The sequence below is a fragment of the Manis pentadactyla genome, chromosome 4 (assembly GCF_030020395.1).
Source record: "Manis pentadactyla isolate mManPen7 chromosome 4, mManPen7.hap1, whole genome shotgun sequence".
NCBI lineage: Eukaryota > Metazoa > Chordata > Mammalia > Pholidota > Manidae > Manis > Manis pentadactyla.
The window spans coordinates 62,287,354-62,315,293 of record NC_080022.1 but is presented as its reverse complement, the minus strand read 5'-3'; the positions used below and the strand labels follow the sequence as shown (position 1 = coordinate 62,315,293).

At 34.9% G+C, this 27,940-nt stretch overlaps 1 protein-coding gene across 2 annotated transcripts; it reads right to left on the bottom strand.

Annotated features, from left to right (window-relative positions):
- Positions 1 to 20,516: 20,516 nt before the first annotated feature.
- FPGT (fucose-1-phosphate guanylyltransferase) lies at positions 20,517 to 27,859 on the bottom strand. Of its 2 annotated transcripts, none has more exons than XM_036890225.2 (4): positions 27,700 to 27,859; positions 26,229 to 26,396; positions 24,974 to 25,066; positions 20,517 to 23,167 (listed from the first exon to the last, which is right to left on the bottom strand). In XM_036890225.2, exons 1-4 carry the CDS (start codon positions 27,779 to 27,781, stop codon positions 21,714 to 21,716), a joined length of 1,797 nt encoding a protein of 598 aa, XP_036746120.2. In that variant the 5' UTR covers positions 27,782 to 27,859; the 3' UTR covers positions 20,517 to 21,713. The 2 variants fall into 2 exon arrangements, with proteins under 2 accessions (XP_036746120.2, XP_036746121.2); XM_036890226.2 differs by having other exon boundaries at positions 22,184 to 22,350.
- Positions 27,860 to 27,940: the final 81 nt, after the last annotated feature.

Here is a 27,940-nt window from a genome sequence, read left to right as displayed (position 1 = left end):
GCTAAAGCACAGTCTAATTTTTATATTTTTCCCTATGTTGAGCTTTATGCTAAACTAGAAAATAATGCTGTTTTTATTCACTTGAGAACTTTGAAGATTATTTCATTGCTTTAGCTAATGTCTGATTATGGACCATAAAATATGCATTTATGTAAGTATTTTGGTTGTTACTGATGTTATATTTCTACTAACAGTCATGAAGGAGGTTTATGCAGTGTAGCTAACTACATAAACACATTCTTTTTGCTTTTTAAATCAGATTGATATAATAATATCCTATGTGGTGTCATTTCTGTATCAATAAAAAAGCCACCTGCATAGTGAATTTTTAGTTTAACACAGATGATGATAAAATCTTATAAAGACAAAGGTAGCTATTCATGTCTAAACACAAACATTTCCCAGAAATATGTGTTTAAAGAGAATATAAAATATACAATTAAACACTAAAGTTTTGAAATCTATGAAACTTTTTTTTCTAGTTTTAGTAAATCATCTTCTGCAAAATATTTTTACTATGTTAATTCATTTGTGAACTTTCTCCCTTCCAGTTCTTTCATGATGCACTTCTACAAAGTTCAGTGAGCACTACTTATGGTTAAGCAAATTCATCACATGAATCACCACTTTCCCTTAATTTACAGCATTTAATTAGGAGGTGATCTGTGGGGAGACTCTGGGTTTTTTTGCTTCCCCATTCCTTGTTGTTCATCAGCATCTAGAGGCAACTTTGCTATTTGGTAGCCAAGTACTGGAACGATTATTCTCACCCATCTCACACACACACACACACACACACACACACACCCTCTTTCTCTCTCTTTCCCTCTACTAAACTATTCCTCTCTTCTATGAAAGGATTATCAATCTTATTTTTCGTCAGCATTTTAATTTCTAACAAGGCACCTGAAAATTTTTGGTAAAAAATTGTAAGTTAACCTAAATTGTAGACATTTCCCCAAGCCACTCTTACCTTCACATACTATACTTCAGAGTGGGCTTCTTTTAGACCCTCCTATGCACCAGGCAGTCTCTCCTACCAATCTTTATAAACGCTACTCCCACTACCAAAGTACACTCCCTGCATACTTTCTCTGGTCCAACCCCTCTCAAAAACAAAGAAAGAAACGTAAACAGGTCACTTCTTATTCTTCCTTCAGGTCTCAGTACACATGTCACTTCTCCTGATAGGCCTTTCCTGATCATGTTGCTTTTATTATTAGTCCCTTATGTGACTGCTCCCACAACGCCCTGTAGTATGCTTATGTTGCTCTAGTGGCAAGTTATTACAATTTCTTTGTTCCCCTATCTTATCATTTGCTATAATGGAAACCCTTGAGAGTAAGAAAAATAACTGTACTGTCTAGTGAAAGCTCTAACACATAATTAACATTCAATATATATTTGAGAATGATGTGAAAGAGGGAATAATGGTGGTCTATATTATTTAACTGTTCTAAACATAACTTTTACCTGCTTAGGCATACTCTGCCATCCTCTGTAAAAGATTTAAAGTGGTTTATCATCTATGTAGCAAGCATTTTCCTAGGTGCTGGAATGTCTACCTCATTATGTGATTGTGTTAATGTGGCCTAAAAGGGATGAGGGTTTAGATGTTTACCTTTTCCTACCTTTTTCTTTTTCCCTTCCTAAATTTAGCATTTCCATGATCATTACATTCTATGACTATATGTATTATAAAAATATACAATCCACTGGTAACCATCCTCTTTGCTAATATACTATGCCCTCTACTAATAAAAATATGCCATCACTAGAAAACATGTTGAATAAGTCCATAATTAAAATTTATACTTCAATAATAATTTTTAAATTCTAAATAAAATATAAAAATCATAATCACAAAAAATACTGAACAAACAAATGTAATAAAAGTGTATATATAAGCCATTTTAAAGGAAAGCTTGAACCCAAAAATATAAGTGGAATATGGTATAATTTTTTTTCCTTGAGGTATTTACATTTGGTTTTAGGTTCCCAAGAATCAGAGGTTGTCTTATGGCTCCCGCAGTTTGGGGATTCTTAGAAGGGATCTTTGATATATTAAGCTGGAACTTCTCCAAAAATATGACTTCAGATTAAGAATCAACTAGAACTAAATCTGTCATCCTTTACTCCACACCAAAGGAATTGTGGAACAGACTGCTTTGGCATTGAGCAAAGCAGGATAAATTAAAAAGAAAGTAAAATAAGGTCCCTAAGAAATTATTGCCATAAATATGCTCACTATGGATTTGCCTGGAGATATGCAGAGACTGGTAGGCTGGAGAACCTCAACTTATTCTACGGTTGCTCCCAGTTGGTAACACCTCTCCTGTCCTCTGACAAGAAAATGCAAAGTCCCTGGACAAGGGTCCATGGGGAACCTCTACAGATATTTTTACCAAGGACAATGATCAGAAAACAATTATATTTTATCAGACATAGAAGAAAGCAACACAACATGAGCTGACAAACAAGCATCAAAAGCAGATCCCCACTTGCTTCAGCTAGCAGAATTATCAAATAGAGTGTTTACAAGACAATTGGGATTGCTTACTATATTAAAAGGAAAAAAGAGAGAACAAGAGGGAGATGACAATGACAAATAATCCCTAGAGAACAGAAAACAGAAAACTCTAAAAAGGGAAAAGCATATTTCAATGAATAGGAAATTCTATGAACTAAAAAGAAAAATATCAGAAATTTATCATTAAATTTTTCCCACAATATTTTTAAGAAACAATGATTAAATTGTTTTCATTTTTAATTCACATCTGGGACTTCAACCTGAAAAGAAAAAAAACAAATATATACACCATCAAAAACACTCAACTCAATAAAAAATGGTGAACAATTATATTAAATATTATATGTTTGATTATTTTAGAGGCCTAAGCAAATTATTATTAAAAAAATCTATGCCAAGTTTAACGCTCTTCTTTACCAAATGCTAGCCATTATTGTTCTTATTTCAGATTCCTGATATTCCAGAGACTACTGGGGAGTAACTATACTTATTTTGCTTTTAGTAATTCCCAAATACACATGGACTCCAAGCTCAACCCAAAATAAGGTTAGCTTTGGACACCTGTTATTCCTTGATTCCTTTCTGAAACAAACATTAGGAGTCCCTGCTATGATGATAGTGTATTTTGTGCCCTTAGAATAAATAATGTACAGGAATCATTCAAATGCATATTCAGTGGGAAGCCATCTGGCTCTATGTGAATTTATGAATATTTTAGCTTGCTCAGCTAGTCAAAAGTAAAATCTGGCACTTGGGATTATCATGTAGATTTGTGACATATATTATAAAAAATATGCTTCTATAATTAAATGATTGACACATCTACTAAAGTATAGTTTTTTTCACATGGACTGAATCTACTTAAACTATGTACATTACTGCATGCTTGAAAGTTTGGAAATTGTCATAAATCAACTTGAATTAGGATATGTGATGTTTTATTAAAATAGTTGCATAAGAAAAGAGAATTTTTGCATTAGGTTGGACTTTATAGGTTACCACAGTGGACACTGTGATGTGGCAACCAAATCTTTTTTCCATAAAGAACTTACAAATACAGCCAACTGGGACTGTTGTCAGTAGACATCTTTTGGCTGTCAGCCCCATTCATGGATTGTTTCAGCCACAGAGAGACATGTTGCCAAAGATATTTCTTCCCAGAGTGCCCATATCTAATAATGATTAATGTGTGGTATAAACTGTGACCCTTCAAGTACAAATCAGGACAGCACCAAAGTGCAATTCCAGCACCAGAACTTGTTCTGGGTTTAGCCAATCAAGGCTACCATTGGGCATGCATCACAGCTTGATTTCTTTCTGCTCAAAACTGTTTCCTTCCACTTCCCTGTGCAATTATTTGTCCCAAGGGTACTCCTTAAGAAATATACTGTATTCTGAACTCCATCTCAGACCTTGCTTTCCAGGAAATTCAACCAGCAGCTATTGTCTAATCCTACCTCTTATCTAAAATAAAAAAGTTCTTGGTAAAATTTTTCATAAATTGTCTTCTAGTTATTTTGCTTAAACACTCCTGGTATTAGGAAACTTATTATCTCATAAGGCAACCCACTCTGTTATTGGACAAAGTCATTTCTAATATTGTATAAATAGTTTCTTTCTGGTAACATCTGGAACAATATAAAACCAACTTCATCATCCTACTGATTTAATTATTGATTAATTAAATGACATTCTGATGCATGCTCACAATTTATAGGAGAACTATATTTTTGACACTTCTGAGAATTACACTTTAATAATGACAGTTACAGATTTGAGAGTTTATAGCACATAGATATTAAATGATACCCCCCAAAAATGGAATGTGGCTAGAGAAACCTGAACACAAAGACCTATGACCTTACAATGATATGAGGCAAGAATGATGAAGAGGAATGAGTTAAGGAGACTTGAATACAGTAACAGATGAGTTAAGAAATAACCATCATACCATTTGCAACAACATGGATGGAGCTAGAGGGTATTATGCTCAGTGAAATAAGCCAAGTGGAGAAAGAGAAATACCAAATGATTTCACTCATCTGTGGAGTTTAAGAACAAAGGAAAAACTGAAGGAACAAAACAGCAGCAGAATCACAGAAACCAAGAATGGACTAACAGTTACCAAAGGGAAAGGGACTGGGGAGGATGGGTGGGTAGGGAGGGATAAGGGGGGGAAGAAGAAGGGGGTGTTAAGATTAGCATGCATAATGGGGGTGTGTGAGAAAGGGGAGGGCTGTACAACACAGAGAAGACAAGTAGTGATTCTACAACATTTTGCTATGCTGATGGACAGTGACTCTAAAGGGGTTTATAGGGGGGACCTGGTATAGGGGAGAGCCTAGTAAACATAATATTCTTCATGTAATTGTAGATTAATGATAACAAAAAAAAAGAAAGAAAAGGGGGATTACTCCCTGATAGGATAAAACTAACTGCAAATCAACGATTAATACATGCTTTAAATATCCTTAATTTTGATCATTTAAAGGGTGTCAGATGATCAGCTATGGAAATATATTTTTCTGATAACATTCCTTTCTCTTAAAAAAAAAAAGCAGTCCTGTGTGGTGATCTCCAATAAGTTCTTCACAATGGTATAAAGGGCATATCAAAGTGTGGGCAAAGGGTTTGTTTGTGTTTATACAGAGGATCAAAGTCTAATTTGGCTACCCAGAAATGAATTAAGATATGATGTGAAGAAGAACTTCCAACATCAACATTCTCTGGAAGAGTCATTCCAGAAGGTGATCATCAAAAAACTTCAACAAAGATCCTGGCACTGTTGCAGTTGTAGCTGCATTCATCCCACCGGTTCCTGGACTTGCCGTTGGAATGAAGAAGGAGATATCTAAGCTGGCCTGTGCATACAGTAAAACACCAATTTGACTGGATCTATACCGTCAGAACTCAACCAAGAATTAGGAGAAGTGCAAGTTGCAGCGCTCCAAAATCTTGCGACTATAGACAATCTACTGTTAAAAGAACATATGGGATGTGAACAGTTCCCAGGAATGTGTTGTTTTAATTTGTCTGATTTTTCTCAAACTATTCAAATTCAGTTAGACAATATCCATCATATCATTGATAAGTTTTCACAAATGCCTAGGGTGCCTAACTGGTTTTCTTGGTTTCACTGGAGGTGACTGGTAATTGTAGGTCTGCTTTGGTTATGTAGCTGTATTCCTATTATGTTAATGTGTGTATGCAATTTAATTAGTAGTTTAAAACCTATACATACTTATGTTACTCTACAAGAAGATATGTCAAAGAAATAATTAATCTTCCCATGTTTTCTTCCGTCTGCTACTTCTATAGCTTTTCTTCTTCCTTCCTAATTACAACCCTTAAGTAGAATTCATGCCTCATATTGAAATTACCAAGTATCAAAATTCTTCCAAGTGGTAAAGATACCTCAAGACAAATGCTGGGCATAGAAGCCACAGGGCATAAATCTGCAAAGAAGTAAAAAGCTAACCTTTTCAAAGAATATTGCTTCTCTCTCACTTATCAACTTCACATTTCCCTGTATGGCCCCAGAAGATGACTGGTTAGCCAGAGATGGGTAAGATTCCTCAAGGGAGGAACAACCTAAGACAGGCACAGTCGCAGGGGGGCCAACAGGTGAGAAATTGGGGATCAACAGAGGTGAGGTTTAGAACCCCACCACCCCCTGTTTTGAGAGAAATCTTCTGCATCAGTGGATGTTTTGTTGCCCTTGTCTAGCTTGGATTAATACTTAGTCTATAGGCACACACCTGATCATCTACATTTGCACTCTTACAGCCCTAAACTATGTTTTCTACCTTTATCTTGTTATCTACCTACCACTTCAGCGTTTTATTAAAAATAATAATAATAATAATAATAATAAGGGAGAAATGTGGGATTCACATATAAATTAAGTATAAAAATCAAACGAATAATCATATTTGACCTGATTGTTTATAGTTCATGATATGTGATCAAAAACGAAAGTTTCTGTGATGACTGCCCTTGCACTGTTCACCACGTAAGAACTTATTCACTATGTAAGAACTTGTTCACCATGTAAGAACTTGTTCATTATGCTTCAGAAGATTGGAGACTGTTGAGAATTAAGCTTGGGGTTGATTAATGATTGTGCATTGAGTCCCCTATACAGAATTTTATTGTTGTTAACAACCATTTGATCAATAAATATGAGAGATGCCCTCTGCAAAAAAAAAAAAAAGAAAGAAAGAACCATCAGTATAGGGATCCTTGAAACCAAAGAAGAATGAATTTCAAAGAAGTACGAAACAATTAAGACATATGTTGACTGAAGAAAGATGAAGATGAGAACTAGAAAGACTACTGGGTTTGTCAAAATGGAGAACACTGGGAATTTTCAGAACAAATTCAGTAGGTTGGGAAGCTTGGGGCTAAAGACTGGACTGTGTTGAAGAGTGAATGAAAGTAAGGCATTGGAGAATAGAAGTGCAGAAATATTTTTCTAGGACTTTTAGTGTAAAGCAAGCAGAGATATGAAGTAATAGCTTAAAGAAGTAGACTCAAGAAAGTATTCTTTAATTAGAAAAATAACATATTTGTACACTGATGACAATGATCTAGTACAGAGGGAAACCTGTTGATGAAAGAGAAGAGAAAATTGCTGGAGTGTTGTCCTTGTTCATAAGAAAATAAGCTACAAAGAAATCACATTTCAATGGCCTTATTACTAAATGAGGGTGATTTAGAAAACTCAAAATATATGCTCATTTGAGGGTACGCAATCTCAGAAGTAATACAGTGAATGCGTAGAACCACTTCAGAAGTTGTAGCTTTCCTGGAGTCACTAGAATATTGCAGCAAGTCAGAGACAAGATTACAAGCCTTATGGTGCATTCTGACATCATCAAAACAGGCAATAAAACGCTTCCAGCTCAGTTAAAGAGTAAGCTATCTTAGTTTTTACAGATGAAAACTCTTTCATAGGATATAATTTATTCTCTATGTTCAGTCTCCTCCCATAACCACAGGAATCATCATCCAATAAGACACAGAAGAGGTTATTATTTAGAAAACAGTAGTAGTAATGACATGTAGCCAGTCAGTCACTAATAACAGGGACACTTTTTGGTTGTACTGATTTCCCTTATGCCCAAATTTCAAAATTAAATAAAGCCCCTGTGTAACAGAGGAAAATGTCAATTTATATCTGTAAAGACTTCTAATGAAAGTGGATTTTGGTAAAGAATAGCCCCTAGGTTAAGCATCTTGATGTGTCTGGATATGTGATGATCAGCTTGGTGTCTGGAATACAGTCTCGAGAGAGAACTGAGGAACCTATTAGAATGAGAGGAATTCAAGTTCCCGAAGATAATTCAGGGGACTTGCACACACATATATGGAGAGGAGCAAGGGAATGACCAGAGGAGAGAGAAAGGGTTCTCAAAGAGATAATTTTAGATTCAATAAAATGGCCAGTGAAGAAATTCTTGGTGATGAGGATGCCAAATGACTTTTTTTAAGAACAAGAATCATTATTATTCAATTTGGTGTTTTTGTTGGTCTGATATCTATCTTTTTTTCTCCTACTTTCTCACTCCATAGTTACAATTATTCAGAGAAGTTTGCTACACATAACTTATGTGAGAAGGGCTTTTATTGTTTGTTTGTTTTGTTTTGTTTATGGAGGGAGTGGTGTAAGATGGTAGGTATGGGAAAGAGAAGTCTGAGACTCACATAGTGAAAAATAGGCAATTGACTAGTAGATTTGTGTGAGAATCACATGCAAGCCCAAACAGAACTAAACACCAGAATGGAAGCTTAAAACCAAAGGTGATCATGAAAATACATGCTCTCCAGGAATTCACAGGTATTTGGGAGATATTTTGGACTTCTATGGGGCTTAGAATAGAGGTTGAGCTAATGTTGCCTATATCTAAAGGGGGAACAATATTCCAGTTGATACCAGATTACATATAGTACATATGAAAAAGGGAAAAAATAACAATGTGTGCAGTGAAGAGATTACAGATTATCACCAACAAAACTTTATAGAAAAAGAAGTGTAGAATGTTAGAACACAGTATGAATTGTCATCTTAAAAGGCATTCTTCAGGAGAGCAAATGATAAACACAGATGAAATCGGTGAAGCAAGGTTGAGATGGCCACAATATTCCTCTCTTCTCAATGCCCAATACATCTCAATGCCAATCTTTTAAAATACCTTTCTTGTGTAGACTTTTGGCAACTTTGTCTTCATGCACAATTATACAAATCAGTTGACAGTTTCTTATTCCTGCATGCAAAAACTTGTTATATTGCATTCACCTAATTAACAGTGGTTGATAGTTTGAGTAAGAGTTGAGAGAAGCGAATGAATTTTGGTTATGTTTCAATGTGTAGACTGCACTTAATGAAGAGCTGTATGAAAAGGATGAAGGAAAGTATATGAGACGTCATGGGTGATTTCTAGGTTTTTGACTTGAGCAATTTGGTGGATAATTGGGATATTTATCTAGATGGAAAAGATCATAGGACTGAGAGTGGGAAGATAAGAGCTCTCAAAATGAGATGTCTTTTGGGTTTTTTTCAGTGAGGGAGTGATATGAAGCAGACAGGTACGTATGCAGATCTAGAATCCAGTATTGAATATACTATGATGGCATAATATAACTTGAGATCATGAAACATATCAATTAGACAGTATCCTGATGAAATGGCTAAAAGAAGTTTGTTTCTGTTACGGCTTATTTCCTTATTTTATGTTTGGGAAATCATAGCCTGTTTGTAGTTTAGAGATATGAAGAGAAACCAATTATGGATATAAGAAATGGATAATTTTGCAAATTGCTCCTTCTCTACAGAACTCATGGACAATATTTCCTTTGTATTTAACATCAGCAGTTGTAACAAGTAAAAAAAGAATTTCTCTAAAATTCTATACATTCTCCCTCCCTTCTCATAGGCTAGTTTCCATAGACAACTTTTGATTTGACTGGATAATAGGTAATTATAAACTCTATTAACTTTAACCAATTATAATGAGTGATGATCTTTCTTATTAAATTTCATTAAAAATTGATCCCAGTGCTACATAAATTGTGAATTTTGTAAGTTAATTATGACCTTGTCAATGTGCCTGTACATTTAAAGTCTGCACTTGGACCACTTATTATGATGATAATTATTTCTTTGTGTAGTAAAAGTTTTCTAGTTCCAGATTTTATTAAAAATGTGTGAAACTTCTTTGAAGAACAACATATTGGTGGATATAATTTACTTGCTCAAACCCCAAGGCTAAAAATAATAGCAAAGAAACCAATCATGTAAAACTTCACTTAGTGCAATATTTCTCAACCTGCAAATGGAATGAACACTTACTTGAATTCCAGAGTTATGATTTAAAAGATTTTTGCCTCAAGATGTAAATACTTTAATTCTTTTCTGGGCAATGTGATACTCTCCTACAATGAAGTGGTAAATGAATACTAACTTGAGCCATCCAAATGTTCTGCAGAGAGAAAAGAGTGGATACTAGTGAGAAAAATAAATGTAAAAATCATTCATATTACCACAAAGTGTTGGTTGTAGCAAAGATTTTAAGAGACTTTATGGACTCTGGAGATTCAACAAGCAGATTGAGAACACATCATAAACAGTACCCAAGTATACACATAAGAGTTTAGACTATTTCAGCAATGCATTGAAGCACAATTGAAGGAATATAATTTGGGCACAGAGGCCTGGGAAATGACAGTAGCATATGGATTGCACCAGTTCGCAGCAATCAGATGAATTTGTCTGTTTGAATAGTTGAATTTCATATGTTGGAAGCCTACTAGATTTCTGTAGCCAGAGGCTTCAGACGATAAACTATTTGCCCAATCAGCCCAGAAGGAAACATTAAATCTGTTAGCTTCAATCATTTACTTGCATGGGTAATAATGCTCTTGGGATGAACACCTTCAAACAGAAATGTCAATAATCAAGTTGGTTTACAGGTGAATGCTAATAGTGACTAATTAACAAGTATCTTCCCCTTACTTCCTGCTCCTGCAAATATCAGTGGGGTAGGGAATTGGCAGCTTTTATTATCCATTTATTCCAATTTTTTGGTGTATTTATTTATCAAGGTATAATTTAGATGCAACATTATATTATTTTCAGGTGTATAACATAGTTGCAAATATTGCAAAATATTGCAAATATTGCAAAATGATCACCACAAGAAGTCTTGCTAACATCCATTATGAGACATAATTACATCATATTTTTTTCTTGTGAGAACTTTCAAATATGCAATATAGTACTGTTAACTATAGTCACCATACTGTACACTACATCTTCATGACTTATTTATAACTGGAAGTTTTACCTTTTAACTCTTTTTAACCATTTGGCTCACCTCTGGCAACCACCAATCTGTTCTCTGTATCTAAGAGTTTTTCTTTTTAATTCCACACATAAGTGAGAACATACAATTTTTGTCTTTTGTCTTTCTCTGTCTGACTCATTTCACTTAGTATATATGTCCTCAAGGTCCATTCATGTTGTTGCAAAGGGCAAAATTTCCTTTTTAATGGCTGGATAACATTATAGTGTGTGTGTGTGTGTGTGTGTGTGTGTGTGTGTGTGTGTGTGTGCATATCACAGTTTCTTTATCCATTCATTGGAGGACACTTAGATTATTTCTGTATCTTGGCTATTGTAAATAATGCTGCAGTGAACATGGGGGTGCATAAATATTTTTGAATAGGTGTTTTAATTTTTCTTTGGATAAATACCCAGAAATGGAATTGCTGGATCATATGGTAGTTCTATTTGTAATTTTTAAAGGACCGTCCATGCTGTTTTCCACAGTGGCTGCACAAATTTACATTCCATTCAATAGTGCACAAAATCCTTTTTACATCCTCACCAGCACTTAACTTTTGTCTTTTTTTTTACCTTTATGTCTTAGTATTTTTTTATTTACTTATTTTTTTTATTTTGTGATCATTAATCTACAATTACATGAAAAACATTATGTTTACTAGGCTATCCCCTACCCCAAACCCCCTACAAACCCCATTACAGTCACTGTCCATCAGCATAGTAAGATGTTGTACAATCACTACTTGTCTTCCCTTTGTTGCACAGCCCTCCCCTTTCCCCCACCCCCTATATTATACATGCTAATCATAATACCCCTTTCTTCTTCGCTGCCCTTATCCCTCCCTACCCTCCCATTCTCCCCAGTCTCTTTCCATTTGGTAACTGTTAGTCCATTCATGGGTTCTGTGATTCTGCTGCTGTTTTGTTCCTTCAGTTTTTCCTTTGTTCTTATACTCCACAAGTGAGTGAAATCATTTGGTATTTGTCTTTCTCTGCTTGGCTTACTTCACTGAGCATAATACCCTCTAGCTCCACCCATGTGGTAGCAAATTGTAGGATTTGTTTTCTTCTCATGGCTGAATAATACTCCATTGTGTATATGTACCACATCTTCTTTATCCATTCATCTACTGATGGACAGTTAGGTTCCTTCCAATTCTTGGCTATTGTAAATAGTGCTGCAATAAACATAGGGGTGCATCTGTCTTTTTCAAACTGGAGTGCTGCATTCTTAGGGTAAATTCCTAGAAGTGGAATTCCTGGGTCAAATGGTAAGTCTATTTTGAGCATTTTGAGGAACCTCCATACTGCTTTCCACAATGGTTGAACTAATTTACATTCCCACCAGCAGTATAGGAGGGTTCCCCTTTCTCCACAACCTTGCCAACAGTTGTTGTTGTTTGTTTTTTGGATGGTAGCCATCCTTACTGGTGTGAGGTGATATCTCATTGTGGTTTTAATTTGCATTTCTCTGATAACTAGCGATGTGGGGCATCTTTTCATGTGTCTGCTGGCCATCTGAATTTCTTATTTGGAGAACTGCCTGTTCAGCTCCTCTGCCCATTTTTTAATTGGATTCTTTGCTTTTTGTTTGTTAAGGTGCATGAGCTCTTTATATATTTTGGATGTCAAGCCTTTATCGGATCTGTCATTTACGAATATATTCTCCCATACTGTAGGGTAACTTTTTGTTCTATTGATGGTGTCCTTTGCTGTACAGAAGCTTTTCAGCTTGATATAGTCCCACTTGTTCATTTTTGCTTTTGTTTTCCTTGCCCGGGGAGTTATGTTCATGAAGAAGTCACTAATGTTTATGTCTAAGAGATTTTTGCCTATGTATTTTTCTAAGAGTTTTATGGTTTCATGACTTACATTCAGGTCTTTGATCCGTTTTGAATTTGCTTTTGTGTATGGGGTTAGACAGTGATCCAGTTCCATTCTCTTACATGTAGCTGTCCAGTTTTGCCAGCACCATCTGTTGAAGAGATTGTCATTTCCCCATTGTATGTCCATGGCTCCTTTATTGAATATTAATTGACCATATATGTTTGGGTTAATGTCTGGAGTTTCTAATCTGTTCCACTGGTCTGTGGCTCTGTTCTTGTGCCAGTACCAAATTGTCTTGATTACTATGGCTTTGTAGTAGAGCTTGAAATTGGGGAGTGAGATCCCCCCCCCGACTTTATTCTTCTTTCTCAGGATTGCTTTGGCTATTCGGGGTCTTTGGTGTTTCCATATGAATTTTTGAACTATTTGTTCCAGTTCATTGAAGAATGTTGTTGGTAATTTGATAGTGATTGCATCAAATCTGTATATTGCTTTGGGCAGGATGGCCATTTTGATGATATTAATTCTTCCTAGCCAGGAGCATGGGATGAGTTTCCATTTGTTAGTGTCCTCTTTAACTTCTCTTAAGGGTGTCTTATAGTTTTCAGGGTATAGGTCTTTCACTTCTTCGGTTAGGTTTATCCTAGGTATTTTATTCTTTTCAATGCAATTGTGAATGGAATTGTTTTCCTGATTTCTCTTTCTATTGGTTCATTGTTAGTGTATAGGAAAGCCACAGATTTCTGTGTGTTGATTTTGTATCCTGCAACTTTGCTGTATTCTGATATCAGTTCTAGTAGTTTTGGGGTGGAGTCTTTAGGGTTTTTTACGTACAATATCATGTCATCTGCAAATAGTGACAGTTTAACTTCTTCTTTACCAATCTGGATTCCTTGTATTTCTTTTTTTTGTCTAATTGCTGTGGCTAGGACCTCCAATACTATGTTAAATAACAGTGGGGAGAGTGGGCATCCCTGTCTTGTTCCCGATCTCAGAGGAAAAGCTTTCAGCTTCTCGCTTGACTTTGGGGATAGTCAATTTAATTTTGCATTTGCCTCACAATCAGCTGCTCCACCCTCCCTACCATGGTTTTACTACCTCTGGTGACAGTTATCCAACCCTTGGAACACTTCCATCTATAGCATTCCCTTCAAAATAGACTTCAGAGATGGTTTGTGGGAGGTAAACTCTCTCAGCTTTTGCTTATCTGGAAATTGTTTAATCACTCCTTCAAATTTAAATGATAATCTCGCCAGATAAAGTAATCTTGGTTCCAGGCCCTTCTGCTTCATGGCATCAAATACATCATGCCACTCCCTTCTGGCCTGTAAGGTTTCTGCTGAGAAGTCTGATGTTAGCCTGATGGGCTTTCCTTTGTATGTGATCTTATTTCTGACTCTGGCTGCTTTTAACAGTCTGTCCTTATCCTTGATCTTTCCCATTTTAATTACTATGTGTCTTGGTGTTGCCTTCCTTGGGTCCCTTGTGTTGGGACATTTGTGGCTCTCCATAGCCTGAGAGACTATCTCCTTCCCCAGACTGGGGAAGTTTTCAGCAACTACCTCCTCAAAGACACTTTCTATCCCTTTCTCTCTCTCTTCTTCTTCTTCTGGTATCCCTATAATGCGAGTATTGTTCCGCTTGGATTGGTCACACAGTTCTCTCAATATTCTTTCATTTTTAGAGATCCTTTTTTCTCTCTGTGCCTCAGCATCTTTGTATTCCTCTTCTCTAGTTTCTATTTCATTTATTGTCTCCTCCACCATATTCAACCTGCTTTTAATACCCTCCACCGTGCTCTTCAACGACTGGATCTCCGACCTGAATTCATTCCTGAGTTCTTGGATGTCTTTCTGTACCTCCATTAGAATGTTGATGATTTTTATTTTGAACTCCCTTTCAGGAAGAGTCACGAGGTCCATATCATTTAAATCTTTCTCGGGAGTTGTATTAATAATTTTACTCTGGAGAAGGTTCCTTTGGCATTTCATGTGTGTATGTGGCACCCTCTAGTGTCCAGAAGCTCTATTCTGGAGCTGCTCAGCCCCTGAAACAATGTCTGGCGTCACAAGGGAGCGGTACTGGTGCCCCGTTCGGTGAGGTCTGATCTTTTCTCCAGGTGTATGCAGTCTGACGCCATCCTCTTTCCTGTTGCTCTCTCAGGGTTAGTTGCACCAATTAAATTTTCTAATTGTATCCAGTTTTAGGAGGAAGCCTCTGTCTCTCCTCTCACACCATCTTTCTATTTACTTATTTTTATTTTTTATTTTTTATTTTGATATCGTTAATGTACAATTACTTGAACAACATTATGGTTACTAGACTCCCCCTATTATCAAGTCCCCCACCACATATCCCATTACAGTCACTGTCCATCAGTGTAGTAAGATGCTATAGAACCATTACTTGTCTTCTCTGTGTTACACTGCCTTCCCTGTGTCCCCCCTCTATTACATTATATGTGCTGATCATGATTCCCCTTTTTCCCCCTTATCCCTCTCTTCCTACCCATCCTTCCCAATCCCTTTTCCTTTGGTAACTGTTAGTCCATTCTGGGGTACTATGAGTCTGCTGCTGTTTTGTTCCTTCAGTTTTTGCTTGGTTCTTATACTCCACAGAGGAGTGAAGTCATTTAAGACTTATCTTTCTCCACCTGGCTTATTTCACTGAGCATAATACCCTCTAGCTCCATTCATGTTGTTGTAGATGGTAGGATTTATTTTCTTTTTATGGCTGAATAGTATTACATTGTATATATGTACCACCTCTTCTTTATCCATTCATCTACTGATGGACACTTAGGTTGTTTCCATTTCTTGATTATTGTAAATAGTGCTGTGATAAACATAGGGGTGCATATGTCTTTTTCAAACTGGGCTCCTGCATTCTTAGGGTAAATTCCTAGGAGTGGAATTCCTGGTCAAATGGTATTTCTATTTTGAGTTTTTTGAGGAACCTCCATACTGCTTTCCACAATGGTTGAACTAGTTTACATTCCCACCAGCATTGTAGGAGGGTTCCTTTTTCTCCACATCCTCGCCAACATTTGTTGTTGTTTGTCTTTTGGATGTTGGCCATCCTAACTGGTGTGAGGTGATATCTCATTGTGTTTTTAATTTGCATTTCTCTGATGATTAGTGATGTGGCACACCTTTCCATGTGACTGTTGGCCATTTGAATTTCTTCTTTGGAGAAGTGTCTGTTCAGCTCCTCTTCCCATTTTTTAATTGGCTTATCTGCTTTTTGTTTGTTGAGGTGCGTGAGCTCTTTATATAATTTGGATGTCAACCCTTATCAGATGTCATTTATGAACATATTCTCCCATACTGTAGGATGTCTTTTTGTTCTACTGATGGTATCCTTTGCCGTACAGAAGCTTTTTAGTTTGATGTAGCCCCACTTGTTCATTCTTTCTTTTGTTTGCCTTGCCCGAGAAGGTATGTTCATGAAGAAGTTGGTCATGTTTATGTCCAAGAGTTTTTTGCCTGTATTTTTTTCTAACAGTTTTATCCCCATACACAAAAGTAAACTCAAAATTGATATTTTTTTGTCTTTTTGATAACATTCTAATAGATGTGAGGTGATCTCTCAATGTGGATTTGATTTGTATTTCTTTGATGATTGTTGATGACAAGCACCTGTTCATGTACCTGTTGGCCATCTGTATGTCTTTTCTGGCAAAACATATTCGCCCATATTTTAATCAGGTCATTTGTTTCTATCTGGTGTTGCATTGTACAACTTCTTTATATGTTTAGATATTAGCCTTTTATCAGATATGTTTTACAAATATTTTCTCCCATTCCACAGGTTTTCTTTTCAATTTGTTTTTGGTTTCTTTTGCTGTGCAGAAGTTTTTTAGTTTGATGTAGACCTACATTTTTGTTTTTGTTTTTTGCTCGATTCAAAAGATTATCTCCAAGAATGATGACATTTTGTTTTCTGGCTGGTTTGTGGTTTCTCAGTTCCTAACTTCTCTTGTTCTTTTCCTTAGTGGTTTGATGACTTTCTTTAATGGTATGCATATACTCTTTCTCATTATGTTTTTTGAATCTACTATGTACATTTCTGCTTGCTGGTTACCATTAGGCTTACATATAACAACCTATTTTAAGTTGATAACAGAATTGAACATATTCTAAAGCCCTGCATTTTTTCACAAATTTTTTGATGTTACATTTTACATTTTTTATCCTATGTATCCTTTAATTATTGCAATTACATTTTACTACTTTTGTCTTTTAACCTTCATACTAGCTTTATAAGGGATTAAACCACTAACTTTATTATATATTCACCTTTCTAATGAGATTTATTCTTTCATATACATTCTTATTTATAATCAGTGCCCTTTCTTTTCAGCTTAAGTCCCTTTAACCTTTCTTGTAAGACTTAATGGTAAATTCCTTTAGCTTTTGCTTGTCTGGAAAACTCTTTATCTCTATTCTGGATGATAACTTTCCCAGGTTGAATTTTCTTGGCTGAAAAATTTTTTCTTCCAGTAATTTGAATATGTTGTGTCATTCCTTTCTGGTCTGCAAAGTTTCTGCTGAAAAAATCTGCTGATAATCTTTTGGGGGTTCCCTTGTATGTAACAGTTGTTTTCCTCTTGCTGCTTTTAAGATTCTTTTGTTGCCTTTTAACTTTTGACATTTTAATTATAACATGCCTTGGCATGGGTCTCCTTGGGCTCATCTTATTTGGACCTCTCTGGATTGATATGTCTGTTTCCTTCCCCAGGTTAGGTAAATTTTCAGCTATTATTTATTCAAATAAGATTTCACCCCTTTTTCCTCTCCTAGGAGCCATATAATGTTAATGTTAGTCCATTTGAGGTTGTACTAAAAGTCCCTTGAACTGTCCTCAATTTTTCTCATTATTTTTTCATTTTCCTGCTCTAGTTGGGTGAGTTCCACTGCTTTGTCTTGAGTTGACTACTTCTCTGCTTCAGCTAGTCTGCTGTTGAACCTTCTGGTGTATTTTTCAGTTCAGTTATTTTATTCTTCAATTCTGACTTCTATTTGGTACTGTCTTATATTTTCCATCATTTTGTTGAATTTTTCATTGTATTCAACCATTCTTCTCCCTAGTTTGGTGAGCACATTTACAACCATTACTTTGAACTCTTTATTGAGTATTTATCTATCTCCATTTCACTAGGTTTCTTCTCCCCTGAGCTTTTTATGTTGTTCTTTCATTGGGAATGTATTTCTCTGTTTAACTCTGTTGGTTTCTATGGAGTATATGAAACAATCACCTCTCCCAGTCTTGACAAAGTGGCCTCATGTAGGAGATGAACCTTGTTGTTCAACTTTGTTCCTCTTGGTTGTCAAACCTTTGTTTATCCAAGCAGCCTATTGTATTTTTTAGTAACTCCTAGTAGTTGAGGGTGTGTCAAGACCTATCAGTATTCCAAAGGGGAGGATCTCAGCACCTTGATTCAGGCTGACTGGAAGCTACTCTTAGGCAGCAGCTTTTAAAGCATACAAATATACAGTCCTGTGGGTCCACAAGCATAAGCCCCCTGGTCACCAGAGCTAGATTTGGGCAGCAGTCACAAAACTGAGGCTCCAGACAACTGTATAATCTCTTTTCTGGGAGATGCTGATGATGTGGAGCAAGGCAGTTGTAGTGTGCCAAGATGGAATCCACCATCTACATTCCTTGAGAGCAGCTCAGTAGACCATTAAATGTGTACCAAACCTGAAGCCTGCCCCTCAACTGAAGCTCCAGGATAAGTAAAAGAAAAAAAAAAATGTTCAGATCCTCTGACCAATTTTTAATTGGACTCCTTATTCCAATTCTTAACCTGACCATAATTTATGGCCTTTGGACTATAGCCAAACCAGCAAGTTGAATGAAGTGACAAGTTTGGTCTTTTGTGGTTCATATAGATAGCTCTCCCAGGGACAGAGACTGGTTCTCAGCAGAGACTGGTATAGTTTGCCCCTCATAATATTAAAAATAGGTCAGAAATTTCTGTGAATATTGACAAATGGAAGCATGAACACTAGCATGGTACTTTGAGCTTGGAATACTGGTATTAGAGGGAAGCAGAATGTGCAATAACCTTTGACAAAGTTCAATATAAGGAATGTTAATGACTCAATTTCATTAATTATAAACAATAAAAGTTACGTTCAACCACAATAGAAATTGGCTTTCTCTAAACAAAATTTTAAAGGCACAAAAAGATTTTTAAGTTACACTCAGTGGCCAACGGTTGATTCTTGTATTTCTCTTGTACTAAGTGAATTTAAAAAGGTACCTTTCAAGCAAACTGCAAAAGGTCTTTTAACAAGAATAACTTAATTCTTGATATAGATTAAGACTTGTGTTTCATTTAGCTAAACAACAAAATGAGCATATCCTTTAGACAATTTTGAGCAAATTAGTAACCTTTTTTTTTTAAGCTTTTTCTTTCCATCTTAATTCTTTTAGAATACATCAAGGTGCCTAATTCTGGGCCTCCAAGTTGCTTAAGTCTGGAGGACATCACGATGTATGTGAACTGCATCCCTAATTTTGTGTGGTACATTAGTTACCAGCTATATGTGACAACCATACATATGTTGTGCAGCAGGCAAGTTTTGATTTTGGCTCTATGCTGATTTTGGTAATTTCCACATAACATGGAGATATTGTTTAGCCTGGTGAATGGATTACAGGTTATAGGAATTAATTCTGTATTCAAACCATCACATTTTTGTGATTTTCAGCCTTTCACTTGGGTTTTTGAAGGTTTTCACTTAGTATATATTGATACATACACTTTATTTCTGTTTTACTTAGTTTGGAGAATGAATGCCTAAGGTAGATTAGTAGTGAATATTCAACTTTCTCTTCTATGTCTTTCTTGGTCGTTGTTAATTATTAACTCATCAAACAGTTTATGAAATGCATTTAGTTACAAATAGTAGTTGTCCTTCACAAACAAATGTGACGTAAGGGCTGTGATTTTTTTATGAAATATAAATGATAAGTCAAGAGGATATGTTCAATTCTTACCTATACATGCATGTGATCATCACTGCAGTGAGTTAGGTATTCTACCAAACAATGCATCCCAAGGCAAGAGACATTGCCAAATTCTTTGGAACAGACCATATTTCAGAGCAACTAGAACCCATACATTAAAATGGTGATCACCAATTTGTCAGAAATCTTCCACTTTGAACAGAAACCACCTATCATCTAGAGATATGTGATTAAGGCAAAAATGAAACTGAGTTTTGTCAAATAGCAGAGCAACAGCATCAAAATGTATAGAAGAGGTACATGGTATCCAGGGGCAAATTCAGACAGTAGTGTGGTGGTGTCATTCTTTGGATATGAAACTTTACCAATACCTTTGAAAACACAGATGATGGTACTGGGTGGAAACATATGGACATCATCTCTAGAGTTGAAGTATTTCAGAAAAGTCTGACTTCAAAGTTTAGAATAGTCGAGTGTATCTCATTATTTCACTCTTCTGTTTCTTTACATATACATTTATGTGCAAGAGGAGAAAATTATAAAAATCTATAAATTCAATAAATGAAATTTCCAATAAATAAATGTAAAAATGTTACCAAAGAAAGCATTATGTAATCTTTTGTTTTTGTTTTTTCAGTGGCATATAAAATAATGTTGACTCTTAATAATTGATACTTTAGGTGAAATATAGTATTGAACATTTAATGAATGACAAACAATATCCTCTGAAAGTTCTGCAAGTAAATCAGTAAATGCCAAGCAATGACTAACATATATCATTATTTTCTCCGTGGGTAGAATGTTGAAAAAATAAAAAAGTATACATAAACATCATAATTGAGGGTTGCAGACAAGTCACTTCAGGTTTACTAAACAATTATTTTCATATTAACATGTTAATATACAAATAAAAGTGGCACAAACCAGTTCCCATTTCAATGTACTCATGTTAAAATATAAACTCTGAAAAACTTTTCTCTAATTGTTGGACGTTGACATGAAAACATTTCACATATGAACTTATACAAAAATAGGAACACCTAACTTTGGATTCCAGCCCATTTTAGTTTTCTTGAAGCTGTTTATCATCTGTATGTTTTTCATTCTTTCTCTTCTTCTGGCTCCTTCCTGCTGTCTACCTTTTCACCACTTATTGCTTCTCAGCATCAACAGTGCATGGAGAGAAAAATAAGAAATGTAAAGTAAAATCAGTCCATCTGGTAATTTAACAGTTCTGCTAAAAGGATTAATGAGAATGTAATGGAAATGCAGTGGAATTTTCAAAATGAACTTATATGATTATCAGTGAATCCCAGTTATTCACATTATCTTTCTCACACAAATACTTTAGATTTGTGTGTGTATGCTTTCCTATGGATAGAACTTGAGGGAAATTTTTTAAGATATACAAACATGTTCAAGTTTATAAGAATAAAATAACACATATACTCTTTTTATTTCATTTTTATTCTGAGCAAAAAGTGAGATTTTTATCATCATTTCAGAGCTGTTTTCAGTTATTTATCAATTAATATAATCACAGTATTTTAAGCATTGACTTAATCTGAATTTTTCAGCTATGGCTTTCTGAAAAATATTTAGACAGTCTTTCTATTGTGAACCTTATAGTATGCCATTTTTATTAGTTCATCAAAATAGGACCACTATGTTTGAGATAACTGTCAATTAATACTTAGAACTTTATTGGAAACAAAGCCCAAATGAAGATGGGAAAAATCTAAAGGTATGATTATAAAATTACCTTTAAAGCTGCTACAGTATTATGTGAACAAAACAATGATCCACAAATCCATCTTCATTAAGAAATTAAATTAGTGATAAGCATCTCCCTAAAATCCCTCTTCTGAAATATTAGCTTTCATAAAAAAATGGTTTATCCAAATTTTTTTGTGATGTTATGCTACAGTAGTTATGCTAGTTAATTTCCATTAATTCACTTCAACGAAACAAACAAAAAGTCTACAGAAAACTATTTGTAATCTTGCTTAATCAAGAAAGGCAAGTATACAATATTTAAGATGTCTCTAAATCAGACTGCTTTCTATTTAAAGTAATTTCAAGAAATATTTGCTCCCTGTAAGTTATCATGTCTTCTACATCTTTGTAGATAAGCATTTCTTCAATGGACAGGAGCTTATAGCTATTCAGACTGAATGTCGATTTGTTCTGTACAGCATTTAACATCTTCAGGGATGTTGTAACTGAATCACTCAAAGAAGAACAAAGTGGGAAAATACGAGCATTCCACAAACTCAAACTTGTCTTGTTTCCAGAGAATAGTTCCTCTGTAACTTTCAGATTCCACATCTCTAAACATGACAGGAAACAGACACCAAAGAATTGAAGTAACTTTATATCTGACAATGTTTTAACAGTCTTTTTCAAGTTGTCTTTCACTCCAAATGCCATAGTTGAATACTTTAAGTGTCCACTCATCTTCAAACTCAAGGAACACACAAAACAATATGCAGGCAGGACAGCTGTTATGATATGAGAACCACTAATAATGCAGTTTTCTCCAATTGAAACATCAGGCCCCAATCTGGAATACTCCACAACTGAACCAGGTGCCACAGAACATCTTGAATCCAGTATACTTTGAATGATACAGGATCTGTTACTGGGGCATTCTGGTATTGCTGGGAAGATGCTAAAAGCTGTGGACTGTAAGCCAAGCTCTGACTTCAAACTGCTATCTGAAGTAAAATGAAACAAATATTCTTCAGTTGTTCCAATGTGATAAAATCTGGAGTTATTAAGAACAACAACATTTAATGATGTTCCTTTAAGAAAATGAAATATTCTCTGCCTCATGTCTACCAACTCTGATTCTTCTTTAGTGACATTTGATGTGTTTCTGGTATACTCCACAGTTGCTCCAGGTCCCAAAGCCTGCAGAAAATCTCCATAGGCATCTATTTCACAGTTCAGTGTGCCTATTTTTTCATAAAAAGCAAGTAACTTTTTTGCTGACTTATGGTCCATGTAAAACAAGCTGTCTGTGTAGACATACTCAGTGTCTAATTTAAAAAAGGGATTGTCACCCTCAGCAAAGTCCTGTTGAGAAAAATTTCCAGTTCTACACACAGCATCAAACTGATGCATCTTTTCTATGCTGGGCTTATGAAGGAAACGATGGCAACACCTGTATTCAAGGTCTCTATATAATGAACAATTAAAATGTTCTAAGACAAATACTCCATGTGTGGTACCGACAGGCAAACTAGAAGGATGAGCTAAAGCAGTAAAGCCAGGTTTGTCAAACCTAATAAACTCGGATTCTCCAATGCTGTAAAGTTCAATGTCATCTGCACAGGTAACTAGAATACCAGGTTTCATATGTGAGGGAAAATCAATGTACATGGCTAGTTTTAATTCCAACATCTGATAAATAGGGTCACCAAAGGGTAAAGCAGTGAAAATTTTCCCCAGAGCACTCGCATTTGGAAGGCGTTGACTGTAGCCACCTATGTAAAATTAAACAAAATTAGTGTTTTTAAATGTTTATAAGATTGTTTTATAAGACTTAAAAAACCCAACGGCACCAGTTCTAACTCAAAGTATTTCTAAAGATATTTAATATATACAATGCATAATTATAACTTAGGAAAGAATAATAAATTCCAGATTATAAATTGAAAGAGCAATTCTCCTATGGCAATTTGATGTAAATGTGATTCTAGGTTAGGAAAGAATTCTAATACTTTAGAGTCTGTGAAATTGTTTTGAATTAACTGTGTAACTAGTAAAAAACGATCACAGGCTAAAACATGATCTTGTATCTACATCTCAAACAATAAATTTCAACCATGTTTAAACTCTTACATTAAGAGTCTACTTCACAGGGGAAAAGTAAATCACAAAAAACTAATATACCAATTCCAAAATACAGTTATCTATTAACAATAATTTCTAGATGCACTGTCTTTCCTCAAATTCACACACACATTTAAAGTAAGTAAAGTAGAATTATCTAAAAGTATTTAAAATTTATACTTGTTTTTAATTTAAACCAGCTTTTTCTCTTTAGGATGAGTCTTATAACTTCTTAATTCCTTGTAAAGTGTTTTCTCTTAATTAAACAGCTTACATCATTTTTAAGTAACTAATTATATTGAGGCAGCATTACAGAGTAGAAAGGATCAGATGAAAATGGACTCAAACTCTAGTTCACCACTTTTCTTGTTTTTCTTTGGATTTCCTCTAAATCAGCAATGTAGAATAATACGTGCTTTATCATGTTTTGTGAGATTGATAATGTAAATAAAGCACTAGGCACAGCGTACACTGTTCAATTAAAAAGAGCTAATTCTTTCTGCTTTTTCCTTTTCTAAAGACTACCCAAATCAAGTTTAGCATCATAAAAATGATCTATTTCTAACAATATATATTCTGGTCTCTTAATTTTTACTAAATTGGCAATAATAGTATAATACTTGCTCTAAAGTGAAGCTATACATTAGAATTCTTTACTTTGTTAGTCTTAACTCCAGACTTGGATGCTTTCCTTGATATCATCTTTACAAAGAAACATTGTTCTGTATGTAAATCATAAAAAATGGGAAGTGCTTTGGAAGCCACATAGATGAGTGGTTCTAAAATACTCATCCCCAGACTCGTACCATTTCATGACAAAGTTTTCATTAGCCCAGTACATAGAGAAAAATAACAAAGGTTTTCATACAACCAAAATTTTCATACAAGTAAATTTATCCAAGTTAAAAAACTATCCTTTATTCTGAGATTTCTTTCCTACTTTTCTGATTTAAAATGTCCTTTTACACGTAATATTCCTTCTTACATACTTTGTCACTTCCAGGTTTTGTTACCAACTTTCTGTTGTTAAGCTCTTTTAAGAATTGTAGACTCTGGCCACCAATAATCAGATAAAAATGCATTATAGGACATTTGTCAAAGACTTGGTAATCACATTGCTAAACCTGCCTCTCCCCTATAAGAATCCCCTCTAAAGCATTATTAAGAAATGTTCATATTTTGATGAGTTCTGTCTGAGGAAAGTAATTTTCTATACACATACCAAAAACAGTGTTTATGAAAAGCTAATGATTTATATTATCTTACAATATGAAGGATAAATTTTGTGCAAAATATTATACTGCTTACAACCTAAAAATATCAAAGAATAACTTCAATGACAAAGGAAAATAAAATAAATGGGGGAGAGTAATTAATATTTGTAAGGGAGAAAGTACCTAAGATATCAAAAGTAAGATACCAAAAAAAAAAGTAAACTTAATAAAGTTCAACTTTACCAGAGTGAATTAACAGGATGGTGAAATAATTCCATTTATCTCCATACAGCTTTTCTAAACTCTGAAGGGAACAAAGTGTCGATCCTCCATTTCCTTAAAAATAAAGTTAAAAAGCACAATTTATTTCATAGAAACCAACTAAAATGCTGTAATTCTGGTAAATTTAGGTGTTTTAAATTTGACATAATGGCTTTTGGCTACAATTAACTAGGCTGAGAGCAAAGTGTGGGCAAAAACATCAAATTAAAAACACACTTCATAGCAATTAAATAAATGAATTAGTAATGAAACCCAGAGATTAGCCCTCAGTAATAAACAACAAACTAATCTTCTACTGAATAATAAAAATATGATAAAAAAGAAATGATAAAAATTAGGCCACCTGCAACACTAGATTTAAGTATACATATTCACTTGGAGTTGCAAATTGCAAAACCCATTAAAATAATTGTGCTATATGATATAATCAAATGTGTGAGCTTGAATTCTTTCTATAAAGAGTTTTTTAGAACCTAGTTTCCTAAAAAACACCTTAAATGTAACTTCAACTTACTAGTTACCTTGGACAAGTTACCTTTTGTACCTCAGATTTTCATCTAAACGATGAGAATCATAAAAGTATTGACCACTTATTTGCAAGGATTAGAAGACTAGCTAATTAGAAAAACGCTATTATTAGATAGAGATACACTATCTCTGGTTATCAAGGGGCTTCAGCTTTAAATATAACATGGAAAATGGCCCCAGAAAATAGCTTGTATTTATACTTGCAATGGAAGGTCAAACGCAAAGTTGCTTAAACTGGATTTTTAAAGTAAGTATCTGTAATACTTCAGCCATTAGACTGTACTTTTTTGCATTCTGATTTGTGATCTCAAGAGGCCAAATATACATTTCTTTGTGATTTTCTCTCTTCATGTAAATTTCTGATCAAACTGTGAGTTGAGAGGGACGTTAAGAGCCTTACTGTTAAGGTCCAAAAGAATATTCACCATCTGAGTAAATTTTATCAAAACTAATAAAATTATCTATTGAATAATATAACATTCTGAAAATTTTTCAGGTCAAGTCACAATGTGTAGAACAGTTGCTATGCTTTTTATCTTTCTTAAAAAATAATTTGATTTAATATTTTAAGTTTTTAAGGACTATGGGTGGAAAGATATACAGCTTATAAAACTACAGGCCACAGGAAAGCACTTTTTCTCTGACTGTTCTGCCCAGAACCTATATGAATCTGATCATACATGCGTACCAATTTTGGCTCCAGCAGGATCAACAAAAACATGATACTGAACTCCAAGGGGTAACTCTTTTTTTTTCAGCTTTTCTGACAGCTGTTGCTTATAAGCAAGTTCCTGATTTTTATCAGCTGCTGTTATTGCAACAATGTCCCAGAATTCTCCATCTGCCACAGGTTTGCCTATGTGGAAAAAGCAAGGAAATGATAAATATTATCAGAATTCTCTAGCTGTTACAAGTTTACCTATTTGGAAAGAAGAAAAAAGAGGTAATCTTATGTTCAGAAATTTGACTTCTGCTTTTGAGCATTAGGTAAGAATTAGTGGCCAGTTTGTATGCTTCAGAATAGTTCTAAGGAGAATTGTTCACAAATTATTTCTTTTAGATTACTTCTTTAATGGTTTACAGTCCATTTATTTAGATATTCTGTAAGTTGTAGTGTTTCTTGATTGACAGAAGCACTTTTGATTTGCTAAAGATTACCTCAATTCTTAAGTAAGAAGATGAGACAAAAGAATAAATGAATTTCTAGCTTTGAAAATCAGTTTTCATCTATCAGGACCACTTAGTTTTTGTTGGCTAAGAAAGATTCAACCCAAAGATCCCTTCCTACAGTGTTGCTGTTTATAAACACAGGTATTTTATTTTTTTATTACCTTAATATGAACCACAAAAGTTTACAAAGGCTATTGTGGTATGACATAAAAGTCTGGGTAACAGAAAAGTTCCCAACTACCTGATGAACTCATTAAAAGACAGACTGAACTTTTGGTGTATAGTTGCAAGTTCTTCTTTATTAATAAATAAGATGAACAAGGGTTTTTATTAGCTAAGAAATAGGATTTGTCAGCTAGAATCTAATAATCCTTAATATTTTGCTGTCATCCAAGTATTATTTTCTGTATTTTTAATAGAGTAACTTCAACAAAAATATCAACTAATTTCATTAAACAGTTGTACAGGGACTGACAAGTTGCATAGCTTTAATAATATTTTTTTGATAAACTTTTCCCTTTAAATTTGAATCCATAATTCCTCCATTCTGTTTTTTTACTCAGTAACCATGTTATAGAACAAATTGGTGAAGTAGGTAGTGAGGTGGGATAAGGCTCAAATCAGATTGGTAAGGGTCAAAACACTATACTTTAGGTCTTTTGGATTTAAAATAACTTGTTAATAAAGCAAAAGCCGAATTTTTATCCAGCTTCACTAGTTAGATTAACAATTTTCTTTCTTCTCCTTTCTATTCCCTTATTTTACTTTTAAATATGTTACTAGCAATAAAGTTAAAGAGTGTAACAAGCATTACTAAATAAAGGACAGTAGCAGACCAATAAAAACTCAAGATCATTAGGCCTGGCGACCGTGCTAGACCTGCAGGTGAGAAGCAGGCAGGAAGTAACAGTAAGGCAAACTTCCCGGCACATATTCCCAGTTCCCTTCCTTTCCAATGCAGGGGAGAGCTGGGGCTCCTCCACTGATACCTCTCAGCTCCGAAAATCTCCGCAATTTTCGCTGGGTGGCTTCTCGTAAAGATACTCCCGGAAGGTAACCAGCGGCAGCCATGAGCTTCAGCTCCTACAGCGGCTGAAATTTTCCAGGTATGCCGCCACCGAGGACATCGCGCATGCGCCCTGGCAAGTAACCCGTCCGGTTTCGCGTCCGTCCTGCCCCTTACGTGAGTCACTCACGTAACCACGCCCCCACGGCTCTTAGCCCTGACCA

Coding starts and splice junctions, on each gene's coding strand:
- FPGT (XM_036890225.2), bottom strand. CDS start 27,781: ATGGCTGCCGCTGGTTACCTTCCGGGAGTATCTTTACGAGAAGCCACC. Junction 26,397..27,699: donor GAGATTTTCGGAGCTGAGAG/GTATCAGTGGAG, acceptor TTTTCCACATAG/GCAAACCTGTGGCAGATGGA. Junction 25,067..26,228: donor TCCTGCTGGAGCCAAAATTG/GTACGCATGTAT, acceptor TTTATTTTTAAG/GAAATGGAGGATCGACACTT.